The sequence below is a fragment of the Capricornis sumatraensis genome, chromosome 8 (genome assembly GCF_032405125.1).
Source record: "Capricornis sumatraensis isolate serow.1 chromosome 8, serow.2, whole genome shotgun sequence".
Taxonomy (NCBI): domain Eukaryota; kingdom Metazoa; phylum Chordata; class Mammalia; order Artiodactyla; family Bovidae; genus Capricornis; species Capricornis sumatraensis.
Window position 1 is genome coordinate 75,293,394 of NC_091076.1, and position 22,637 is coordinate 75,316,030.

General features: G+C 53.2%; 1 protein-coding gene across 1 annotated transcript in view; it reads left to right on the top strand.

Annotated features, from left to right (window-relative positions):
• The window catches only part of SPNS3 (SPNS lysolipid transporter 3, sphingosine-1-phosphate (putative)), a 41,884-nt gene extending 19,460 nt beyond the window's left edge, over window positions 1-22,424 (top strand). The window contains exons 9-12 of the mRNA XM_068977564.1: window positions 14,223-14,288; window positions 20,842-20,940; window positions 21,040-21,211; window positions 22,163-22,424. Of these exons, the coding sequence (XP_068833665.1) occupies window positions 14,223-14,288; window positions 20,842-20,940; window positions 21,040-21,211; window positions 22,163-22,227 (402 nt within the window). The 3' untranslated portion in view covers window positions 22,228-22,424. The remainder of the gene's footprint in view (window positions 1-14,222; window positions 14,289-20,841; window positions 20,941-21,039; window positions 21,212-22,162) is intronic.
• Window positions 22,425-22,637: the final 213 nt, after the last annotated feature.

A 22,637-nucleotide genomic window follows, 5' to 3' on the forward strand; every position in this document is an offset into this window, starting at 1 on the left:
TCTTTCTCTGGGACTGTCCCAAGAAGCCAGCTTCCTGGTCTGCTTGTCTTCCTGCTCCCCCACCACAACCTGTTCCTCTCGCACTGCCAGAGTGACACCACGGACCTTTCCTGCTCAGAAGCCTTGCATGGCTCCTTGGCGCCTCCAGGAAAACTAAGTCTGACTCCTCATCCTGGCATTCCAGGCCCCTCATGGATGGCCCTGATACCCTTAGTAGCCTTATTCCTATGTGGTCCTGCCATGCAGTTCCCCGCCTGGTTCCCAGGACATGCCCCCTGCTCCCTACCTCCGGGCTCTCCATCTGCTCTCTCTACTCCTCCCCTTCTCCGTGTGCCTGAATCATTCAGGGCCCTCACGGATTGGCTGGAGCACCGTCTCTCCATGGAGCCATCGCTCACGGCTAGGTCCTGCCCTCTCTCTCCATCCTCGCCGCTCTTCAGCACTGTCTTCCTCAGGTTCTGGTTACATATGCTCTGATCGCCCCTCCCAGCTGGGCCCAGGTTGGTTCTGATCTTTCTCAGCCCTCCTAGCTCAAAGCATGGTGTCGGGCAGGTGGGGGTGGGGTGGGGTGATCATTGCTCACTGTGTGAATGGTTGAGTGACCAGCTATTGTTGTGCATTCATTCTTTTTAAACAACTATTTATTGAGTGCCTACCAAGTGGCATGCTGGTTTAAATACTGCAGATATATCAGTGAATAAAACAGCCAAAAACAGCTCTGTTCTTAAGGAGTTCATATTCTAGTTGGCGGAGATAGCTAATAGGTAAGACATATAAGTAAAATTCACAATATGGTGAATTATGGGATATTTCAGGAAACAGTGTGCCAGGCAAAGGGAATGGCAACTGTAAGTGCCCTGAGGCAGGAGTGTATCTGGTAGGTTTAGGGACCAACAAAAAGGGCACTGTGGCTAGTGTGGAGTGAAGAAAGAATAGGACAGAGAGGTGATGGGGACAAAGTTTGTTGGGCCATGTGGGCGTTGGGTCGAGGTGGCTTTTACTGAGAGTGAGTTTTGTGTTAAGGAGCAGGTGGTCTGGCTTATGTTTATTGCATCTGTTGAGATGATCGCGTCATTTGTCCTTTATTTTATTAGTATGGGATATTACATTGATTGTGTGTTTAACCAACCTTGCATTCCTGGGATAAATCCTCTCTTGGTTATGGTGTAAAATCATATTTATATGTTGCTGAATTTGGCTTGCTAGTATTTTGCTGAGGATTTTTGCATCTCCATTCATAAGAAGTATTGCTTTGTAGTTTTCTTGTGATATCTTTGTTTGGTCTCATAGAATGAGTTGACAAGCGATTCTTCCCCTTCTATTTTTTGGAAGGGTTTGTGAAGGATTTGTGTTAATTCATCTTTAGACATTTGTTCAGATTCCCCAGTGAAGCCATCTGGTTCTGGGCTTTTGTTTGTGGCACGTTTTTTTGATTATTGACTCAATATTTACTTGTTATTGGTCAATTAAGGCTTTTTATTTCTTTTTAAGCCAGTCTTGGTAGTTTGCATCTTTCTAGGAATTTCATTCATTGTATTCTCTTATAATCTTTTTAATTTCTGTAAGGTTGGTAGTAATGTTCATTTGTGATCTTTGTAACTTGAGTCTTCTTTCCTTTTTTTGGTCAGCGTAACTAAAGGTTGGTCAGTTTGGTGGCCAACAGTGGTTGTATTGACTTTCTCTATTGTTCTTCTGCCATTGACTTCTGTCAGTGAAATCACTCTGACTTCAGTGCTGAGAATGGACTTCCCGTGAGGGTGGAGAGTGCAAGAGCAGAAGTGTCAGGGTGGTCAGAAACGGTTGGGTTATAGATACACTTTGAAGGTAGAGCTGTCGTAATTTCCTGATGGATTCAGTATGGGGTGTGAGAGAAAGAAGACTCAAAGGCGAGTGCTAGGATGTTAGCCTGTTTAGCTGGAAGGAGAAAGAGGCCATTAACTGAGATAGGAAAGTAGGCAGGAACAATGGAATCTGGGGGGAGATGAGCAGCTTGGTTTGGTACCTTCTGAGTTTGTGGCAGGGGGTTGACATCCAAGTAGAGGTGTTAGTGGAGTTGGATACACAAGTCTGAAGTCCCTGGATATGACACCACCCCTGAAACTTCAGAGGGTGGGAACTGGCTGCAGTTCACCGTGAAGGATTGTTAGTAGGTTTTGGAGACCTATGTGGGTCAGTATCAGAAAGGGTGGCCAAAGGGGGCTGAGGAATTGGCTTCTGTTCAAATTAGCTTCAAAATAGGAAGTCACTTGAGTGTCTTCCATATACCCATCCATCCATCCTTCACCTTCTCAGACTGAAGGAACCACAGTTCTTCCTGTACTGTCTCTGCCAGTCCTGGGGAAATTGATAGGCTCCAGGGGAAATTGATGGGGCTTCCTGGGAAGGCCCACAGGAATGTGGGCGTGTGTGCTGGTGTGTGCATGCGTCTAAGTGTGACTGTATGCAGGTCTGTGAATATGAATGCAGATATATGTACGTTCACGTGTGTCCATTTCTGTGTACCCGTACAGTCAGGCTCTGTGTATACTGCATGTACATGTATGCTCAGTGTATGTATGAACAGTGTGTATGAGTGTGTCTAAGGGTGCTGTTTTGCATACATGTCTGTGTGTGAGTGTGCGCATTCATGTGTATCCAGGCAAGCAGATAGTTGTGTGGGATGTGTGTACACATGTGTCTGCAGCTGTATATAGCTTTTCTTCCACTGCTTTTGTGGCTGCATTGCATTGGAAGGAAGGGTTTGGGGAAGCATCGTGGGCGTGCTCGTCCCCAGTTTGCTGAAATAGGGCCAAGTCATGCTGTATGTTTCGCGGTGATGAGGTTTCCTGAGCATCTAAAGTCTGGTCTGGGGCCTTCTGTGGGGGAGCCTGTGCCCTGCGGCCCACCTGCAGGAGCAGAGGGTTCCTTCTCTTCCCTCCTTCCAGTCCCCTTGGCAGGGAAACTTGACTTCTCGGCTGTTAATTGGGATCCAGACGCGCACAGCAGGTCTTGGCTCACACCCTCTTCCTTGGCCTTCTTCCCAGAGCCGCTGCCCTTCAGAGGAGAAGGGGTTTGCATTCAGTGGAGGGACTGAGCTCAGGGTAGGAACTCCATCATCGCTGGTTTGGTAGCTGGTTGAACATTGGCACTACCCCCTTAGGTGGGCTTTGTGGTCCAGAGGGAGGAGCTAGAATTGGGGGATGGCAACAAGCATGCATCGAGGCATCTGAAAGACCTAAACCTCTTCCTGCTTCTTCACCACCTAGCTGTGTGAGTTAGGGCAAGATCTCGACCTTGCTGAGCCTCGATTTTCTCGGCTATAAAATGGGAGTGCTAGTACTTTCCCCTTGGTTTAACTGAAGAGATAAATGAACTTTGGGGCCAGTTCTAGTTACTATAGATACATAATGGAATTTAGTGGTTTAAAAAAATAAGAACGCTTATTTTGCTCTTGACTTTGTAGTTTGGACAAGGTTGGGGGAGAGGGTAACATATCTGTTACCACTTGGGGTTAGCTAGGCTGAAGGGGTGGGAGCTGGATGTCAAAGGCTAAGGGCTGATGCTTGATGCTGGCTGTTGGCTGAGGCCTTAGCTGGAGCTACGGGCTAGAGCAGCTGCCCATGACCTCCCCATGTGGCTGGGGCCTGCTTACAACATGGTGGCTGGCTTCCAAGGACTAGAGTTTTGAGATAGCCAGGTGAAGCCGTATAGTCTTTGATGACATACCCTTGAAAGTTACAGAGCGTCACTTTCACTGCGTTCTGTTCTTCATTGGAGCCGTAACTTCATGCTCAGATTCAAAGGGAGAGGGAATGGATTTACTCTTTTTGGTGGAGACTAGTAGTGATCTGAGAGAGCATGTGGAAATAGTGCAGTGGCTGTTTTGGGAAAATAGTCTGCTCTGTGGCTCAGAGGCTCATCCTTCACTGAGCCCCGGGTCCCGTTGCTATCCAGCATTATGGTGAGCTATATCTGGGCACGCGCAGCCACGAAGCCCCACGGGTGTACCCCCACCCCTGCCCAGGTCGTCTCTGGTTCCGTGCTGCTCTTCTCGTCTCACAGGTGAGAAGCCTGGGAGTGGGCGGTCTTTACCCTCACATCCTGCTGGGCATCACGGGCTGAGGGAGCAGAGCTGGGGGCATGGCGAGGTGGCTGCAAGGCAGGTCCTAGCCAGGATGAGCAGAAATGAAGCTCACTCACTTACCCAGCATTTCCCAAGCATATCTTGTGTGCCAGGTACTGTTCTAGGCTCTGAGGGTGCATCATTGAACAAAACAGGCAAAAATATGTATGCAACAAAATAGATGTAAAATAGGGGATTCCCTGGTGGTCCAGTGGTTAAGACTCCATGTTTCCAGTGCAGGGGGCATGAGTTCAATCCCTAGGTGGGGAACTAAGATCTCACATGCTGTGCATGTGGCCAAAAAAAAAAAAAAAAAAAAGATGTAAAATAAATGGTGAGTTAGATGGGGCTGAGTTCTGTGGAAAAGAACAGAGTGCAGAGAGTGGACAAGAAGAGGGACTGGGCTGTGCCAGGAGGTCAGGGAGGCCTCACTGAGATGATGATGCTTCAGCGGGAGCCTGAAGCCAGTGAGGGAAGGAGCCATGTGGATACGGGGGTAGAGGTGGGGAGAGCCCTCCATGCAGAGGGAACAGCAAGTGCAACGGCCCTGGGCGGGGGAAGCATTCTGGTGTCTTCTAGGAAATGCAGTTGGAAAGGGTCCAACCCGGGCAGAGCAGAGGAGATGAGGTCAGAGGGAATGGTGGGGGTGGAGGGGGAGCTGCTGATTGTATGGAGCCCTGTACATCGAATGACTTCGGCTTCCAATTTAAGTGAAATGGGAAGCCATTAGAAGATTTCTAGCTCAGAGGTGATGCTCTGACTGATGGTTTGTATCAGTTAGCTATTGCCGAGTAACAAATCACCGTTAACACTTAGTGGCTTCAGGTAATGATTTATTCTTATGATTCTGTGAGTTGGCTGGATGGGTTCATGGCTGGGAACCAGCCCATAGCTCACTCCGTAGTTGCCTTTAACTGGAAGACTGGGTTGAACCTCGAAGCTGATCTCATTCATGTCTGGTGGTTGGCTGGGGCTCCTCCATTCAGTCTCTCATCCTCCACTGGCTCAAACCCATTGCTTCCATTGTGGTCTCAGGGCCACATTCTCAGACAGCAGGCATGGAAGCCGTGAAGTCTCTTAAGGCTTATGCCAGGAAGAGCAGAGCATCGCTGCTGCCTTACGGCATTGGTTGAAGCAAAGGGTAAAGCTGGCCCAGTTTTCCCCTTGGGAGAGGACTGTACAAGGATGTGAATACCAAGAAGCATGATTCACTGGGAAGTGTTTTGTTAAATTTTTTAATTCATTTATTGCATGCAGGCTCTGAGTTTCTTGACCAAGGATTGAACTCATGCACCCTGCAGTGGAAGCATGGAGTCTTAACCACTGGACCACCAGGGAAGTCCCAGCTGGGGACTTTTTCTAACTACCTGGGCTTCCCTGGTGGCTCAGATAGTAAAGAATCTGCTTCGATCCCTGGGTTGGGAATATCCCCTGGAAAAGGAAATGGCAACCCACCCCAGTATTCTTGCCTGGAGAATTCCATGGACAGAGAAGCCTGGTAGGCTAAAGCCCATGGGGTCGCAAGGAGTAGGACACGACTGAGCAACCACCACTTTCATTTTCACTTGTAACTGCCTAGCATGTGGCTTAACAAGGTCTTCCTGGCTGCTGTGATGATAACAAAATGAAACAGATAAGAGATGGGAAAATCCATTATCAGACTTTCCAATAATACAGGCAAGAGATGCCTATGGCTTGGATTGGGCTGGTTGTAGCGGAAGTGTGAAGAAGTGGTCAGATTCGTGGTGTGTTTTGGAAGTAGAATCAACAGAATTTCCTGATGGGTTCGGTGTGGGGTGTGAGAGAAAAGGATGAGAGAAAGGTTGACTCCAGGGTTTTTGGCCTGAGCCGTTGGAAACACAGAGCTGCCATTTACTGAGATGGAGGTGCTGAGTTGTTTTTTTGGTTTTTGCTTTTGAAAAGAGTGGGATTAGGAGTTCAATTTTAGACATTTTGAATTTGAGGTGCCTTTTGGGACATTCACCTGCAGATGTTAAGGGGCAGTTGGAAATATATGAGTCTGGAGTTCGGGAGAGAGGTCTAGGCTGGTTATTTAAAGCCATGAGGCTGAATGAAATCAGCACGGGCCTGAGCTTGAATAGAGAAGAGGAGAGGACTGAGGCTGATACTCTGGGGCCCTTGACACGTCAGGGATGTGGCAGCCACATGCTACCACAGTAAACTCAAAACGTTGAGACCAGCAGTTCAATCCAGCACACTCTATCAGTGACCTTTCTATTTTTATTTGGGGGAAAATTAAAAAAAAAAAGCAAAACCAGAAAAGCCTGAAGAAGAAAATAACAACTTTCCATTTTCTCATCCTCCAGAATCAGCTACTCTTAACTTCTTGGCCTGTTTGTTTCCACTTTTATGTGACCTTCCTTCTATATGTGTCTCTCAGTGTATAAACATAGGTTTATGTTTTTAGAAACACTTTTATTAAACTGGGGTTATATGGAAATTTTTCTCGTTTCTTTTTAAAAAATTGTTTGACTGTGCCTTGTGATACGTGGGATCTTAGTTCCCCAACCAGGAATCGAACCCTTGCCTCCTACATTGAAAGTCTTTAACCGCTGGACCACTGGGGAAGTCCCTATATGGTAATTTTAAAAACAGATTTATTGAGATGAAATTCATGTGCCATGCAGTTCACCCATTTAAAGTGCAAAATTTAATGGTTTTTAGTATATTTGCAGAGTTTTACAGTCGTCACCACATCAACTATAGAACATTTCATCACCTCAAAAAGAAACTTCCTAAGGGACAACAGAGTAAATGCATTTCTTGGACTTTCTATTAAAACAAAGAAACTCCATAGTCATACAAATCATTCACCGTTTCCCCCAGCCATTGTCTATTCCAGCTCTACGTAACTGCTAATCTACTTTCTGTCTTTATAGATTTTCCAATTCTGGATATTTCATATAAATAGAATCATGTAATGTTTCATTCATTTGTATGAACTCCCCTGAAGAAACTGAATTGAAATCGAAGGAATTGTTTAACTTCAAATTAATTTGAAAGTTTTGGACTTATTGACGAATCCTGACCAGCTTTTTTTCCTTTTTAAAAAAATATTTATTTATTTATTAATTTGGCTGCACCAGATCTTAGTTGCAGCATGTGGGATCGTCGTTCTGCATTGCAGCATGCAGGATCTTTAGCTGTGGCATGTAGGGTCTAGTTCCCTGACGAGGGATGAAACCCGGGGCCCCTGCGTTGGGAGCACAGAGTCTTAGCCACTGGACCACCAGGGAAGTCCTTTGAGTTCTTTCTTTATTGAATTAATATTCAATATAGTTTGCAAGTGCTTCCCCAGTGGCTCAGTGGTAAAGAATCCACCTGCAATGAGGAAGACCCGGGTTCGATCCTTGGCTTGGGAAGATCTGGAGGAGGGCCTGGCAATGCACTCCATAGAGGAGCCTGGCATGCTACAGTCCATGGGGTCGCAGAACTGGACACGACTGAAGCGACGGAGCACACAACTGGCTTGGAACCATTATCAACAATTTCCTCCTGCTCCTTTCCTGGCCTTTGTCGTCCAGGTCGGGTTCTTTTTCCTTCCTCTCTTTCTTCTTCCTTCTCCACCTTTCTGTTCCCTCTCTTTCTCTCTCTCCTTCCTTCTCCTTCCCTCCTCCTTTCTTTCCTCCCCTCCTTTCTCTTCCCCTTCCTTTTGCCTCTCATCCTTTTTCCCTTTATTTTCCCTGCTTTCTCTTTCTTCCCTCCCTCCCTCCTCTCTGCCTTGCTCCCTTCGGTCCTCTTCCCCCTCCCCTCCCCACTTGCCTTCCCCCTTCCCTCCCCCTCTCTCTTTTTCTGTGTGTCTGCAGAGTTCACATGCTGCGCGCTCTCCCCAGCCTGGGTGTGGGCAGCTCTGCTCTGATGTCAAAGTGCTGTGACGTAGTGTGGGGAACTCTTTGTTTTCTTCAACCCTCTTCCTGCCTTCTCTGTGACTCTTCTCTTCCCCAAAGGGGCTGCAGCTTGAGAGTTGAGTGTTAGGTTTTCTGTCACTGGAGGGAATTGCAGGGCTCAGGTAAGGTGGGGGTGGCTTTGTTAGAACACCTGGACGCTGCTCTTTCATCTGGGATTTGGGTAAATGCTCAATCACAGGGTTCATTCTACTTAATGACTGGGTGTATCCCCTCTTCTGGGATGGGAGCTGATTTTAGGCCTCACGTGAAGTCAGTAACTAGTGTCATTCATTCACTTTCTCCACTTCTACCCATTTCTCCCCAGCAGCTTTTGCCACTGGGTCTCAGTTGAGAGTGGAAACAAAGGACCCCTGCTCAGTTTATTTCCCTCTAGATATGGGAGTTTGGGAGAATAGCTTTGGGGAGGGATAACTAGGAAGGGCTATATTTTCTACCCTAGAATCATCTGGGTTTTTTTGCCTTGGTTGCCAATATTTAATACTTATCTCATTAGGCTTTGTTCTTCTCTTTGGTGAAAAACATTTTTTTCCCCTGGCGTTTTTTTTTTTTTTTTTTTTTACTTCTGGGGGATGGGAGGTCTATGATGCAATTGCAACCTTCCATTTTTACAAAAGACTTCTCAGCCTTTTAGCTAAGATCAAGTGTAGTGTGGGGACTTTCCAGGTGGCAGAGTGGTAAAGAATCCGCCTGCCAATGCAGGAGACCCTGGAAACTCAGGTTTGATCCCTGGGTTGGGGAGATCCCTTAGAGTGGGAAATGGCAACCCATTCCAGTATTCTTGCCTGAAAAATTCCATGGACAGAGGAGCCTGGTGGGCTACAGTCCGTGGGATGGCAAAGAGTTGGGCACCTGAATGCGTTTTTACCCAGGAGTTGCTCCAGATGACCTTTAGGCTCCTTCCAGCCCAAACTGGGTTATAACTCTGAGTTCTCTAGTGGCCCAAGGAGAGATGCAGCTACCACGACAAAGCAGAGTCAGCATGGTGGTCACTGAGGCCTTCACATCCGGGAGGGGATGCTGCCTTCCTCAGCCTTGGAGATTCCTGAGCAAGGACCAAGGATGAAGGCCCCACATCTGCCAGTCTGGTGCCAACAAGGGAACCTTGTGTGGTGCTTGGCAGGAAGCAGCCAGGATGTGTGTCCACCCTGTAGCTGTGGTCAGGGTCAGCTGAGGGTTCCAGAGTTGGTTTTGGGATCTGCTGTCACCCTTGGTGGAGAACCAAGCACAGTTTACTGACTCAGCCTTGCTCACCTCTCTGTGATGCTCCAGGGGTCTGGGATGGGGAAGGCCTGGGAGGGGCTGTGGATGGGATGCCTGGTCTGGGCAATCTGGTTGGCATGCAGGAGGCGCCTCCTCAGTGTACACGACCGAGACTGGTAGGCTGTGCAGATAGCCCAGGTTGGGTGGGGGGCTCTCCTACCACTTGGCCCTTGGGGGCTTCTTGGACAATTTTATTTTGCATCTTGAGCTGGAGTAACTGAGACTTGCTGCCTCAGAGGGGCTCAGAGAGGCCCATCTACCCTTCTTCTGAGGACCCAGTCCCTGCGGGAAGCTAGCAGGTGTCTCTTCTTGGATGTGCAGCAGAACCCGCCGTGTCAGCTGAGTTCTCCAGGAGGACTGGAGCCCGTTCCCCACCTGCTTGCCTCCCAGGCTGCTGGCCCCTGGGAGCCGGACGGTACCCTTGTGCCTTGAGCCAGTTCCTGTGGTTACAGGCTGGCAGGCCCAGGGGCTAAGTGTGCCAGCCTGCCCAGCAGCTTGCTGACGACCAGTCTGTGCTGGGGACCTGCATCCTGACTGGCTCAGCCACACTGGGTGAAGAGTTGACCCATGCAAGGGGAGGATCGGTCTCAGCTCTCCCCAAGTCTCCATGAGCCTTGGGGAGACCTTTGCTTTCCCCCTTCCTGGGGGCACCTAGAACCCAATCTTTCCAGTTCAGAGGTCAGTGACTATCCAGTTGGAAAAGTGAGATGGACCAAGGTGGAGGCACTGTCCTTTCTACCCCACAGGGACTGAGTCTTCTCTGGAGTAGGTGTTCCAGCTTCCCTCCTGCTCCCTGCCCATGCCTACATGTGCCTGCAGGTGTACACAAGGAGGGGTGATGATGTGTGTGAAGGTATGAGTGTGTGCACGTCTATGTGTATATAGGTGCCTGAGTGCAAAACCAAGAGTATATTTGTGTATCTGTATATGCGTATGTGGGCTTCCCAGATAGTCAGTGGTAGAGAACCTGCCTGGCAATGCAGGGGACATTTAGAGACACAAGTTTGATCCCTGGACCAGGAAGATCTCCTGGAGGAAGGCATGGCAACCCACTCCAGTATTCTTGCCTGGAGAATCCTATGGAGAGAGGAGCCTGACGGGCTACAGTCCATAGGGTTGCGAAGAGTCAGACACAACTGAAGTGACTTATCACGCACATATGTGTGTGCCTGTGTGATTGTGTGTGCGTGACTTCTTGTCCACATCATGAGACCACAAGCAGGCATGTGTACATGCTAGGCTGTTTTCCAACAGGTTCACCCCAGCAAGCCTGCCTCAATGTTGTCAGCCACTATCTGGTTGGTTGGTAATCTTGCTATACATGTTTTTATACTTGGAATGTCATCCGTGTTACCTGCTTATGTGTTTCCTTGTGGTGTGTGAGTTTTGCACGTGCATCTCAGGTTTTGGGTCTAGGTATGTGTGCATGGGTGTTGGAGCTCTGTGTGTGTGTGTGTGTGTGTGTGTGTGTGTGTGTGTGGTCTTGAGGATGCTTGTGTCTGTGCGTGCTTGAGTGGTTTTGTGTGAGTGCATATGTGTGTGTGCGCATGCCTCTCTGGCTGGGGGTGACTCAGGCTAGAAATATTCACCATCACTGCCCCAACTCGAGGGGGAAATCCTCTTGAGCCTGAGATGGAAAAGGCCAGGGACTGCGGGGCCCCATGCTTCTCAGGCTCCCAGCGGCATTCCCAGGCCCTGTGGCCTGGGGGATGGAGTCAGGGTGCAGGGGAAGCATGTGCCGGTCCTAAGGGGATGAGGGCAGAGTCAGATTTCCCTTGCGGAAGTCCCCTCTGGGGCTGCTGTTGTGGGGGGGGACCCTGGGGCCTGGGAAACCGGTGAGGAGGAGGGACTGGCCCAGGCCAGACGGTGGATGGGAGGAGGGGGCAGAGGGAGGGGCATCTAGGGTCAGCATGGGCAGGAATCTGTCTGGAGGGGTGTGAGGGCAAGCAAGGCGTGCAGGAGCAACCCCCACCCTTGCCTCCCCCTGTCTGTGTCTAACCAGAATGATGGGGGGACAGGGGCCATCCAGGAGCAAAGGCACCTGGGCAGCTTGCTGGTGATTTGCCTGATTTGCACACAGCCTGTGGAGAACACAAACAGCACCCACTGAGGTTATCTCCTAGGTTATTTCTTATTCTCGTGTAAAAAAATTTATTTGGCTGTACTGGTTTTAGTTGCAGCATGTGGGATCTAGTTCCCTGACCAGGAATCGAACCCAGGAGTATGGAGTCTCAGCCACTGGAGCACCAGGGAAGTCTCTCTCCCAGCTTTAGAAGCACAAGCTCTTGGCACTGTGGAGGCACCTGGTGGGGTGTGGGGCTGGAGAAATCAAGGCCCAGTGGGTGGTGATCTCCTCGGAGCGGCCCCGTGTGGCAGGGTGGGACTGAGCTGTCTACTCTTAGTGGGTCACACTTCTTTGAAGGAGTGACCCTCCCTGAGCCCAGGCGGCGCCTCAGGAGGCTCTGTAATTATGGGATGAGGAGGTGGCCTCTCCCTAGCCGGGCCTCTCTTTGCCCCTCAGAGCTGCCGCATGGAGACAAGGGTTTGGTGGCTTGGGGTGGGTTTCCAGGTGTGTCTGAGGAAACCTGGCCTCCTCCGGCGGTTTGTTCAGCCTGAAAGGCTCCATTGTGGCTGCAGCCTCCCTCTGATCAGCTCTATTTTGGGACAGGATCCACCCTGCTCCAGCTGGAGGAAGGAAAAGGTGTATTTCAGTGTGTCCTGTGGGTGTGGGGGGCGGACAGGAGGTAGAACACAGCCCCGGCAGAGAAAGCAGCTCAGGGTGGCTGGCGCAGGGCTGTGGAGGGTAGGACCCCGGCCTGTGAGCTAGAGGGGGAGGGGGACAGTGGCCTGGCCGGCCCTGGAGGTGGGAGTCGAGGGGAGGATGGGTGTGAGCGGTCCCCGCTTTCATGTGGCCCCAGGAGGCTGGCTTGGCAGATCCTGTCTAGGTGGAATGCGGGTCTGCGGCCTGCCTGGGCCCCACCTAGGGCTTGCCCACCGGCCACTTCCTGATTCCTAGCCCTGTGGATGCCCAGCCCAGGCCCAGAGGAGGCCTGCCCTGCCCTCAAGAGTTCCCCAGTTTGTGGAGGGCCAAGGCCTGGTGAGACTGGGAGAAGACCCCTGCTGCAACCCCTCCCCAGAGGGCCCTGCCCTCTCTCTGCAGCCCTGGCCACACTCCTGCCCGCCCAGCCTGGCAGGTACCTTCTGGCCTCCTCGCCTCTGCTCACCGGGTTCTCTGCCTGGCATGGGCTTGGGACTCTTCTAGACCCATCCCGATCCTGCCCATCCTTCAGGGCTCTGCTCAGTGCCACCTCCACCTGGAAGCCCTCCGCATCCTGAGCTGTCCTCTGACTTCCCTTGTACCAGCCTCGCCCTGCACTGCAACTTCTTAGGCCTTTCAGAGTCTCCCCCAGCCCCCTGACAGCTTCCTGTCCCTCATCTTGTCACTGGGGTGAGGGGCTCACCAGAAAGTGATATGTGACCTGGGCCTGATCCTTCTCATATGTAAAGTGGGAGTCATGGTACCAGTCTTACGAGGTGGCTGAGAGTCAGGTAGATGACAAAAGGAGACAGGCCCAGTGTGTTGTCAGTGGGCAGGCAGTAACCCTTCGGTTCCTCTGTCCTGGGTGCTTGTAGGCCTTTGGGTGCCAGAGCCTGGGCTGCCCTGGGCAGAGCCCCGTGACTCCAGGAATGACTAATTCCACTCCAGCAATAAGCTCTCAGGAGCTCTAAGAAATGAGACTTTTCCCCCTCCTTCTTCCTGCCTCATTAAACTCTTCTTGAGTGAGTGGAATGAAGATTGTCCTAATCCTTTGGCATGAGGTGGGGGGTTCAGGGAGCTGGAGGAGACAGGCCCACAGTGGCCTCCAGTCACCCGCAGACAGGCAAACAGGTTTTCTGAGCCCCATAGGTGCCCCGGGCAGGGGTGGGCACCGGACAGGGGCTGGAAGCCTCGTGTTTCAGTCTGGCTTTGTCCTTGGCCAGCTGATGACCTCAGACAAGCCCTGATCCGGGCACAGTTTACTGCCTCAGCCTTGCTCACCTCCCTGTGATGCTCCAGGGAACTGGGAAGGGGAAGGCGTGGGAGGGGCTGTGGATGGGATGCCTGGTTTGGGTGGTCTGGCTGGCATGCAGTAGGTGCCTCCTTAGTGTATACAGGCCTTAGGGGAACAAAGTGGGAGGGGTGGGCAAGGCCAGAGCAGCCTCTGTACCTTTCTCTGTTTCCCCACCTTTAAAAGTGGCCTGGGAGGGTCTTTCCTGGTGGTCCAATGGCTAAAACTCTGTGCTCCCAATGCAGGGGTCTGGGTTTGATCCCTGGTCAGGGAGCTAGATCCCACATGCTGCACCTAAGAGTTGGCATGCCGCAACTAAAGATCCCACGTGCTGCAGCTAAGACCCAGTGCAGTCAAATGAAAATAAGTAAATAAATAAATATAAAGTGGCCTGGGGAGTGAGCTGGGCCTTGGGGCCATCAAGGGACGTGCTCTTCCCAGGCCTGGGCCCTAACTCCTCTCCGGGTCATGGCTGCCCATGTGCCCAGATGGGAATGTCTGCCCACTCTGGGAGCTTCTCTGGTGGCTCAGTGATAAAGAATCCACCTGTCAGTGCAGGAGATGCAGGTTTGATCCCTGGGTCAGGAAGATCTCCTGCAGAAGGAAATGGCAACCCACTTCAGTATTCTTGCCTGGAAAATCCTATGAACAGAGGAGCCTGGTGGGCTACAGTCTGTGGGGTTGCAGGAGACTGACATGACTTAGTGACTAAACATGACTGGAGGCTGCTGCCACCGGGATAACAGTTGCAGACCTCACCCACCCCAGGAAGTCTCGATGGGGCTTCCTGTGTGCAGACTAGTCTCCCTCTGGGAAGACACCACGGGGAGGGGCTGGTGACTGAAATCCAGGGAGCCTCCTCCTGACCCCCTGTGTCCACAGGTGTTCCTGGCCCTTGGGGAGCTGCTCCTGTCCTGCAACTGGGCGGTGGTTGCCGACATCCTGCTGGTAGGTGTGGGGGTCAGGGCAGAGGGCTGGTCCTGGGGTCTGTCCTGCTCAGGGCCGGACTTCTGCTGTTGAGTGGCCCAGAGGTCAGGTGGGGCTTCAGAGACCATGGGGTCAGGGACTGAGGTCAGCAAGCAGTTTACTTGGATCAGGGGCCTCCCTGACACTCTCAATCGTATCCTCTGACCATCAGTCCTGTGTTGTAGGTAAGCACATGGAGGCTCAGAGAGGGCAGGGGCCTGGACCAAGGTCACACAGCCTACAGAGGCACTGAGCCAGGGCTGGGACCTAGTCTTTTTGACTCCAGGCCTCTTTCTTTGCCCCTGTTTCTTGACTGCTATCCTTCTCGGCAAGTGGTCTCCTTGGCCTCTACACTGGGTATGCAGTCAGGGATGCTGGACTTCAGGGCCACCAAGCCCATGTGGGTCTGGGCCACTCCAGCTCCCATATCATGGGCTACAAGGCTCAGGCTACAGTGAGTCCTGATGCTGTCCTGACCACATGCTGCTAGGTCCAGAGTCTAGCACGACCCTCCCTGAGCCTCACACTCTCCATCCAGCCTCCCTGCCTCCTTCTTGGAGACCACAGGGAAGTTGTTAAACACTGAAGGGCTGTGCCCTTGTGGATTACACAGGGTCCCCAACCTAGCGACACCCCGAGAGCCCTCTTCCTACCTCCTGGCAGCCCAGCATGGTCCAGCACTGGGCACGAGGGAACCAGAGCTGTCCTGAGGGTGGTCCAGTGCAGGGGCATGAAGTCGGGCTCACGAACCTGGGTGTCAGCCCTGCTTCTGCCACTTGCTAACTCTGTGCGACCTAGGCAAGTCACTTTGTGTCGCTGAGCCTCAGTTTCCCTGTGTAGAAAATGGGGATGAAAAGACCTCCTGGATTATGGTGAGGGTGAAACAAGATGATCCCTGTAAAGCTTGTGCCCTGTGCCCGGGGCTCTGGTAATAAGTCAGCAGTTGCTACTTTCTCATCTCCCATCTCCTAAAGGAATCCTGGCCTCCTGGAATCTGAGTTTGACAGGGCTGTGGGGAAGTGTAGTCATGTAATTAGCCAACAAAAGCTGCTTGAATACCGCTGGGGACAGGAGGCTCACTCTCTGTCTAGATGCTCTGGCCCTTCCTTTGACCCAGGCTAGCGGGTGTAGACAGCGCTATCCTGTCTGTGACTCCCGGGTGAGTGTATCAGCTGCAAGGCTGTCGGCTCTTCTCTTTTCCTCCCTCCAGACAGGAGACTTGGGCTCCAGCCCAGACTCAGCCACAGACCTGCTGAACGGCCCTGGGCCTCGGTTTCCTTGCCTATAAAAAGGGGCAATCATAACTGCCCTGACGGGATGAGCAAGACGGCCTGAGGGAAAGCCCTCGGTGTATGGGATTATGCTGGCAAAGCTTGCCCCGAGTGCGGCTGCCCACTTGTAGGCACAGGGCAATGACCTGCCCCCACCCCCAACACAGCTTGTCCTCTGAAACCTGGCCCCCCTCAGCTTCCTCTGCCACCCCTCCATCCCTGTTCCCGCTCCACATGACAGCCCCACAGATATGTGAAGACTGCGCCCGCCCATGGTCTGTGTTTGCAGGAATGATTAACCTGGCGGAGCTGGCCTCTTTGTAACGCCACGTGTGGGTTGGGGGCAGGGGTCGGGGAGAGGGTGGCGGGGAGAGGAGAGGTGAGGGGCCAGTCAACCATAGTCTGACCCATCTGGCGGTGCTGGGGAGTGGGCGGGTACCGCCCAGGGGGCCAGACTGGACCCAGCCCACCTGGTGCTCCTCCTCCTCCCCTGGCGTAGAGGCGTCTAGCCCCCAAAGCTCAGTGGGGCCTGTCAACCCAGGGAGGCTTCGAGCCCCCCTTCCCCTGCCTCCCCACCTTCCCAAAGCCTCACGGGAGGGACAGCTTTGTGAGACTTTATTGGCTGGAGCTGGACCACGTCTCTGCTGTTCTTGGAGCTCAGTCTCCAGGCAGAGAGAGGGGGAGGGGCTCCAGAGGGGAGGGGTCTCAAGCCAAATGCTGGTGAGGGTACCGCTGCGGGGACCTGAGCTGTGGAGTGGAGGGACAGACCGGGAGCAGGGTGGGGAAGGGTGAGGTGATGAGGCTGGAGTGTAAACCAGTGAGTAGACGGTGCCTGTGAGAAGCTGCACGGGGGAGAGAGGGAAAGAGAGGAAGGTCACTGGAGTTGGGGGGTCATAGGTGGCGAGTGCTGCTTTTCTAGAGATGAGGCCGGAGGGGAGATGGGTAGAGAGAGACTGGCAGGGGTTAGAGTGGGGCTGGGGCAGGAAGTATGGGGACGCTGGTGTGGCATGAAGTACAGGGAGGTCCTTGCTGGCTGCCCTTTCTTCTGAGGCCCGGAAGGCGAGAGGACAGCGGAGCCCAGGAGCCAGGATTCTGGAATGGTCCACCTGCTTCCACTCCCAGCTCTGCCCCTCTCTCTGGCTGGCCTTGGGGTGCTCAAATGTGCAATAGGTATTTAACAGAAAGGCTGCTGCTGCTGCTAAGTCACTTCAGTCGTGTCTGACTCTGCGCGACCACATAGACGGCCTTCTACCAGGCTCCTCTGTCCCTGGGATTCTCCAGGCAAGAACACTGGAGTGGGTTGCCATTTCCTTCTCCAGTGCATGAAAGTGAAAAGTGAAAGTGAAGTCGCTCAGTCATGTCCAACCCTCAGCGACCCCATGGACTGCAGCCTTCCAGGCTCCTCCGTCCATGGGATTTTCCAGGCAAGAGTACTGGAGTGGGGTGCCATTGCCTTCTCCTAACATAAAGGCAGTACCTACCAGTTACACCCAGGCTACAAGGGCCGAGAGAGCTAAGCCTGCATCCCTGAGGGGTCACTGTGGGCTCCATAGGCCCCACGGTGGTCCTGCCTCAGAGACACAGCTCTCTTTGATCTGCTTATCCGCAGGGAGGAGAATCCAGATTCTCTCTGGGGAAGAGACTTCAGGGACTCTTCAGTGGTTCTCAAACTTCATTGAGCATAAGAATCAGGTTTAGAGGAGCTTATTACAAATTTCACTCCCTGGGTCAGGAAGATTCCCTGGAGAAGGGAATGGCTACTCACTCCAGTATTCTTGCCTGAAGAATTCCATGGACAGAGGAGCCTGGTGGGCTACAGTCCATGGGGTCACAAAGAGTTGAACTTGACTGAGTGACTGACACTTCCACTTCACTTTCATTACAAATTCATTTTCCTGGCCCTGTGTCCTCAGAGTCTGATTCAGTTGTGTCTGTGTTGGGGGCCCAGGGATCTGCATTGCTCTTGAACTGTCCTGCGTGATCCTGGCGGAGCTGCTTCTCAGAAAGCACTGGAGGACACTATTCTAGTGCAGCCAGCTCCCCAACTCATGAACCTTCTGCAAAATTCTGACCAGTCCCGTCCACCCCCTGTTTACATACCCCTCTGATGGGCAGCTCACTCCTTGCATCCTGGGAAACCCCTGCCTCCTGGTGGCTTGGTTAATAAAAAGGATCTTGGCGCATCACAGCCAAGACCCACTTCAGACTCTCGTCCGCAACCTCCCCACTAGCCTGGCTGGGCCTCGGATGGCCTTGCTCCCTGGAAGACTGGAGACTGTATATCCCCAAATGAGCTCCCTATCTCCCCCGGTCCACTGATGGTGTCTCTGGCTCCCTTCCCACCCTCCTCTCTCTGGGGCCCCCTCTAGTTTGCCCATCCCCAGCTGTGGGGAGTCGGGTAGAAGGGGGACTCGCTCCCTCTCCCAGGTCTGTATTCTGGGATGCTGGACTCCTGCCACCGGGATCACCTCCCACCTCTTCAGCAGAGCCCCCTTCCCTGGGGGATCAGCACCCTCCACGTCTCCCTCCATCCGCGCGTCTCCATGCTTCCCTGCTCTGCCTTCTGCCCCTGGGGAGCCGTCTGCTCACTTGTCTGTCTCACCCTCCCAGGGGTGTCTGGGTGTGAGGGCTGAGTTGGGGCGCGTGAGGCAGGCTGCCAGGAGGTTTGCACCTGGTGACTGCCACTCCAACTTTCTGTGGGCCCTTGATTGGCGCTGGTTATGCCCCGGGCTATAAAGGGAACAGCTCTTCTAAGAAGGGCAAGTCAAAAACAGAGGTGTTTTTGTCTCCGAATAGAGTGAGCCTGGAGTTTTGGGAACCCAAAAGCCTCTAAGCTTCTAAAATTACCTGCCTGGCTCTCCAGCTGCTGGCGAGGCCCAACCTTGGCCCCCGGTTATGTGGAGACCCTGGGGACCCAGAACAGGTAGGGGGAGACCTGCCTCCCTGCCACTGGCAGCAGGAGCCGGTCTGGGTCCTGCAGGTCGGAGTTCCTGGGAAGGGAGGAAGGGAACTTTCTCTCTCCAAGCAACCCTGGCCCCTGCATGGACTTTTGTGGCCATTCAGAGCCTATGTTCTAGGATTGGGGTCCCCAGCTTCTGGGATCTAATGCCTGATGATCTGAGGTGGAGCTGATGTAATAAAATAGAAATAAAGTGCGCAGTAAATATAATGTGCTTGAATCATCCTGAAACCATCCCGTACCCCGTTCATGGAAAAATTGTCTTCCATGAAACAGGTCCCTGGTGCCAAAAAGGTTGGGGACTGCTGTCTCTGGGAGGCCCTGCCCTTCTGCCCAAAGGCACCAGTGAGTAATCACATAATTGTGGAATGAGAAGGAAGCACTTGCGGAAGGTGCAAACTGAGGTCAGCTCCTCCTCAGGCCTGTTGGCAGGTCCTGGCGATGGGTGGGAGGCCCAGCTTCTCTCACCACCTGGACAGAGTGGCTAAGTGCCAGTGACTCCAGGACCAGCCGGTCACCCTTAAGAGTGACTCCTGCTGCTCTGCTCTGCCCACCCACAAGCCCCTCTCTCCATTCCTGCGGCTCCGGCCTTCACACCTTGGCTCACCCTGTCTGGAGTCCCTTTCTCTGCCCTCCTTGCCAGTTCCCCATTTGCAGGGCTTGAGGTGAGCTTGTCCTCTTGGTTCTTCTCACTGTTTTCCAAACATTCTGTTACAAACATGTAAATATTGCTAGAAAGGCTCCTTTTTGCTTTTAACAGCAGGATGGTCAACCATCAGATCCTGAGAAGAAGGCCTGGGGTCAAATCTTAGTCCCACTGTTTGCTGGCTGGGTGACCCTGGGCAAGTTACTCACCCTCTCTGTGGAGGGTTTCATCAATTGTAGTAGTGGATAGGAATTGTGTCTCCCTCATGGGTTGCTTGAGTGGTTATATAAAAATATATATATATATATATATATATATGAGATACATAAAATGCATACAGGAAGCACTTAATGAATGTTAGTAATTATTATAATAATAATAATTATGTTGTTATTATTCTCTGATGGGCTGAGATTATGGCCAACTAGGCCTTGGGAATAAGGCGTTGGTGTGGGAAGCTCCCCCGTGGATGTCCTGTTGGGACCGTGTGACCTGTGGCTTCTAGTTGAACCTCCTGCCTCCCTCCCTCCCTCCCTCCTATCCTCTTGCTGCAGCTCTGGGTTCTAGCAGGGTTTCTCCTGGGATCAGTCTCCAAGATGATTCTACTTGACTTGTTCAGTTGGCAAGCTGTCAGCTAGCCCCTGCCATGCCTGGTGCCTTGCTGAACCCCCAGGGACTCCAAGAGAAATTAGGCAGGAGCTTTGCTGCCAGACCATGTAAGGGTAAGGGGAGGAGGGTGATGAACCCTTCCAGCTGTGGGGGATGTGCCTTCAATTAGGGGTGCACACAGGGGCTGTGGGAGCTCAAGGCAGGCACCTGAACTCTGGGAAGGCTTCAAGAGGAGGTGACCTTCTTGAAGGTCAGTCCTGAAGGACGAATGGGGATGCTCCAGTTGGACCAGAGAAGGGAAGGCTTGCCAAGCAGGAGGCACAGCAGGTTCAGTTTATTTCAGCCTAATGTCCTCAGGTACCGGATGAGGAATGATCATGAAAGTAACCCTTTATGTAGGTCCCATGATTATGCCCATATAGGGATGAGGAGGCTAAGGCACAGAAATGTGAAGTGACTTGCCCAGAGTCAGACAGCTAGTGAGTGAAGGGTGTGGGATTGGAACCCAGACAGTTTGACTTCAGAATTCATATCTTTAACCTCCCCACCCCCTTCCAGGTGGGCCTTTTCAGCAAGGCTGCCTTTGGTCTCTGCCCAGACGGGCTTCCTGAGAGAGACTGAGCCCTCCACACCACCCCACCTGGGTGCCCACATGGGCACCTGGCTGTGCACCCTGTCTTCATTCCCCAGCCCACCGCTGCCTTCCGCACCCCTGACCTGGGACTTGTCCACCCCTTCACTGTTGTCACAGCCCTGCCTGGGCCCCTTGTTTCAAGAGCAAACCCTTAAGAGGGGTGGCCCTCATTGGGGGCTTGGCAGCTGCATCCTGAGGGACTGGGGAGCCTTCCTGAGACTCTGAGAGGCTAATGTCTCGGTGGTGGGGCTTCAGGCATTGGGGTCAGTGACCCCCTGCCACCCTACTCTCTCGGCCAGCCTGTTGCCCCACCAGGCAGGTCCTTGGCAGCGGGGGAACAGGAAGGAGAGGGTCTGAGGGGCCAGCAATCCCTGTCCTCGCTCAGGGACATCCCCTGGTGTTCCTGTGTTTTGCAGTCGGTGGTGGTGCCCAGGTGCCGGGCGACAGCTGAGGCGCTTCAGATCACAGTGGGCCACATCCTGGGAGACGCCGGCAGCCCCTACCTCACGGGACTTGTAAGGCTGGGTGGATGGTGGGGCTCCAGGGAAGGGCTGCACTTGGAGGCCCAGTGGCTTCCTGGTGGGCCTGGCAGACCCCGCCTCTCTCCTCTGCAGATCTCCAGCGCCCTGCGGGCGGGGCGCCCCGACACTTACCTGCAGCGCTTCCTCAGCCTTCAGCGGAGCTTCCTGTGCTGTGCCTTCGTCCTTGCCCTGGGCGGCGGCTGCTTCCTGCTGACTGCGCTGCACCTAGAGAGAGACCAGGCCCAAGCCCAGAAGTCTGGCACAGGTACCCTGCTCCTTTGCACCCATGCTGGGCTCAGGGCTGACCCTATAGGAGCAAAGAGCACTGGCCACCCCCTGAATGTATTAATTTATCCGTTCATTCATTTGTTGATTCATGCACACGTACGCCCCTGCTATGTGCCGGGCAAGATTGCAGATCCTGGGGAGTGAACATCAAGTCCAAGCCCATGTGAGGAGAAACAAACAAGAAACAAACAGAAGCAGTAAAAGACAGAGTGTGTTTGAGGTCATAAGTGCTATGAGAGGCATAAGGCAGGAAAGTGGGGCGAGAGGAACGGGGGGGCGGGGCAGGTTGCAGTCTTTGAAAGGGTGGCCAGAGAGGTCCTCACTGCACAGGTGACCTTGGAGCAAAGATTTGGAGGAGGGAATGAGTTCTGCAGCTGTCTGGGGGAAGGTGCTCCTGGTGGAGGGAAGAGCTCGTGCAAAGGCCCTGGGGTGGGAATGTACCGGCTTGTGTTTGAGGACCTGCAAGAAGGCCGCTATGGCTGAAGCAGGAGCAAGGGGGGCCAGCGGCAGAGACGAGAGCGACAGTAAAAGGACCAGAGCGTGGGGAGACTGAGGGCTTTTGTAGGGACTGAGGCCTTAACCCTGAGTGAGATAGGAGCTGCTATGGGGTTTCCAGGGCACAGGCCCCAGGGTGTTTGATTGACATCATAAAAGCACCACTGTGGTGCTGCTGTGTTGAGAGCAGACTGTGGCAGGGTGGGGTTGGGTCAGTGTTGAAACAGGGAGGCCAAAGGGAGGTTCTGTAGCCATCAGGGGAAAGCAGAGGGGCTGGGACCATGGTGGTAGCATTGAAGGTGGGGAGAACAGGTTGGATCTGGAATTTACTTTGAAAATGGAAGCTGGAGGATTTTGTAGCAGACTGTGCCCAGGCATGGTCCCCAACCACCTCTGCCTCCTTTGGGGCTGGCTGAGTGATTTCCGCCCACAGGGATCCTTGAGAGCGAGAACCAACGCCTGATTTCTGGCAGGGGTGCCTCCCCAGAAGACCCCTGAGGCTCTGCCTGGCAGCAAGGAGGTCCCACCTGCCCTGTCCGTACCCCTCTGGGTGACCTCCACTGGATCAGTGCCTCTGCCCACCTTTGACTGTGGCTCCAGGACCCTGGCCGAGCTGCACCTGCCGTTTCTTTGCTCCCAGCTGGAGAGCTGGCAGCGCCTGTGGCTGGGCTGGGAATTGAGCTGTCAGCAACCCCCGCGGGAAGCCTGAGCCTATGCCTGCACCCAGCATGAAGCCACTCACTCCAGCCCGGAGTCCTCAGCCTGGCTTCCAGCAGGCCCGATTAAAGTGTGGCCGGTACAAAGCCCGTGGATATAGGCCTTTAGACAATCATGTTATTTATAGCCTCAAGGTGTCTCTGCTGGGATCAGGAGCTGGAGAGGAGGAGGTGGGCAGTCTGGGCGGAGAA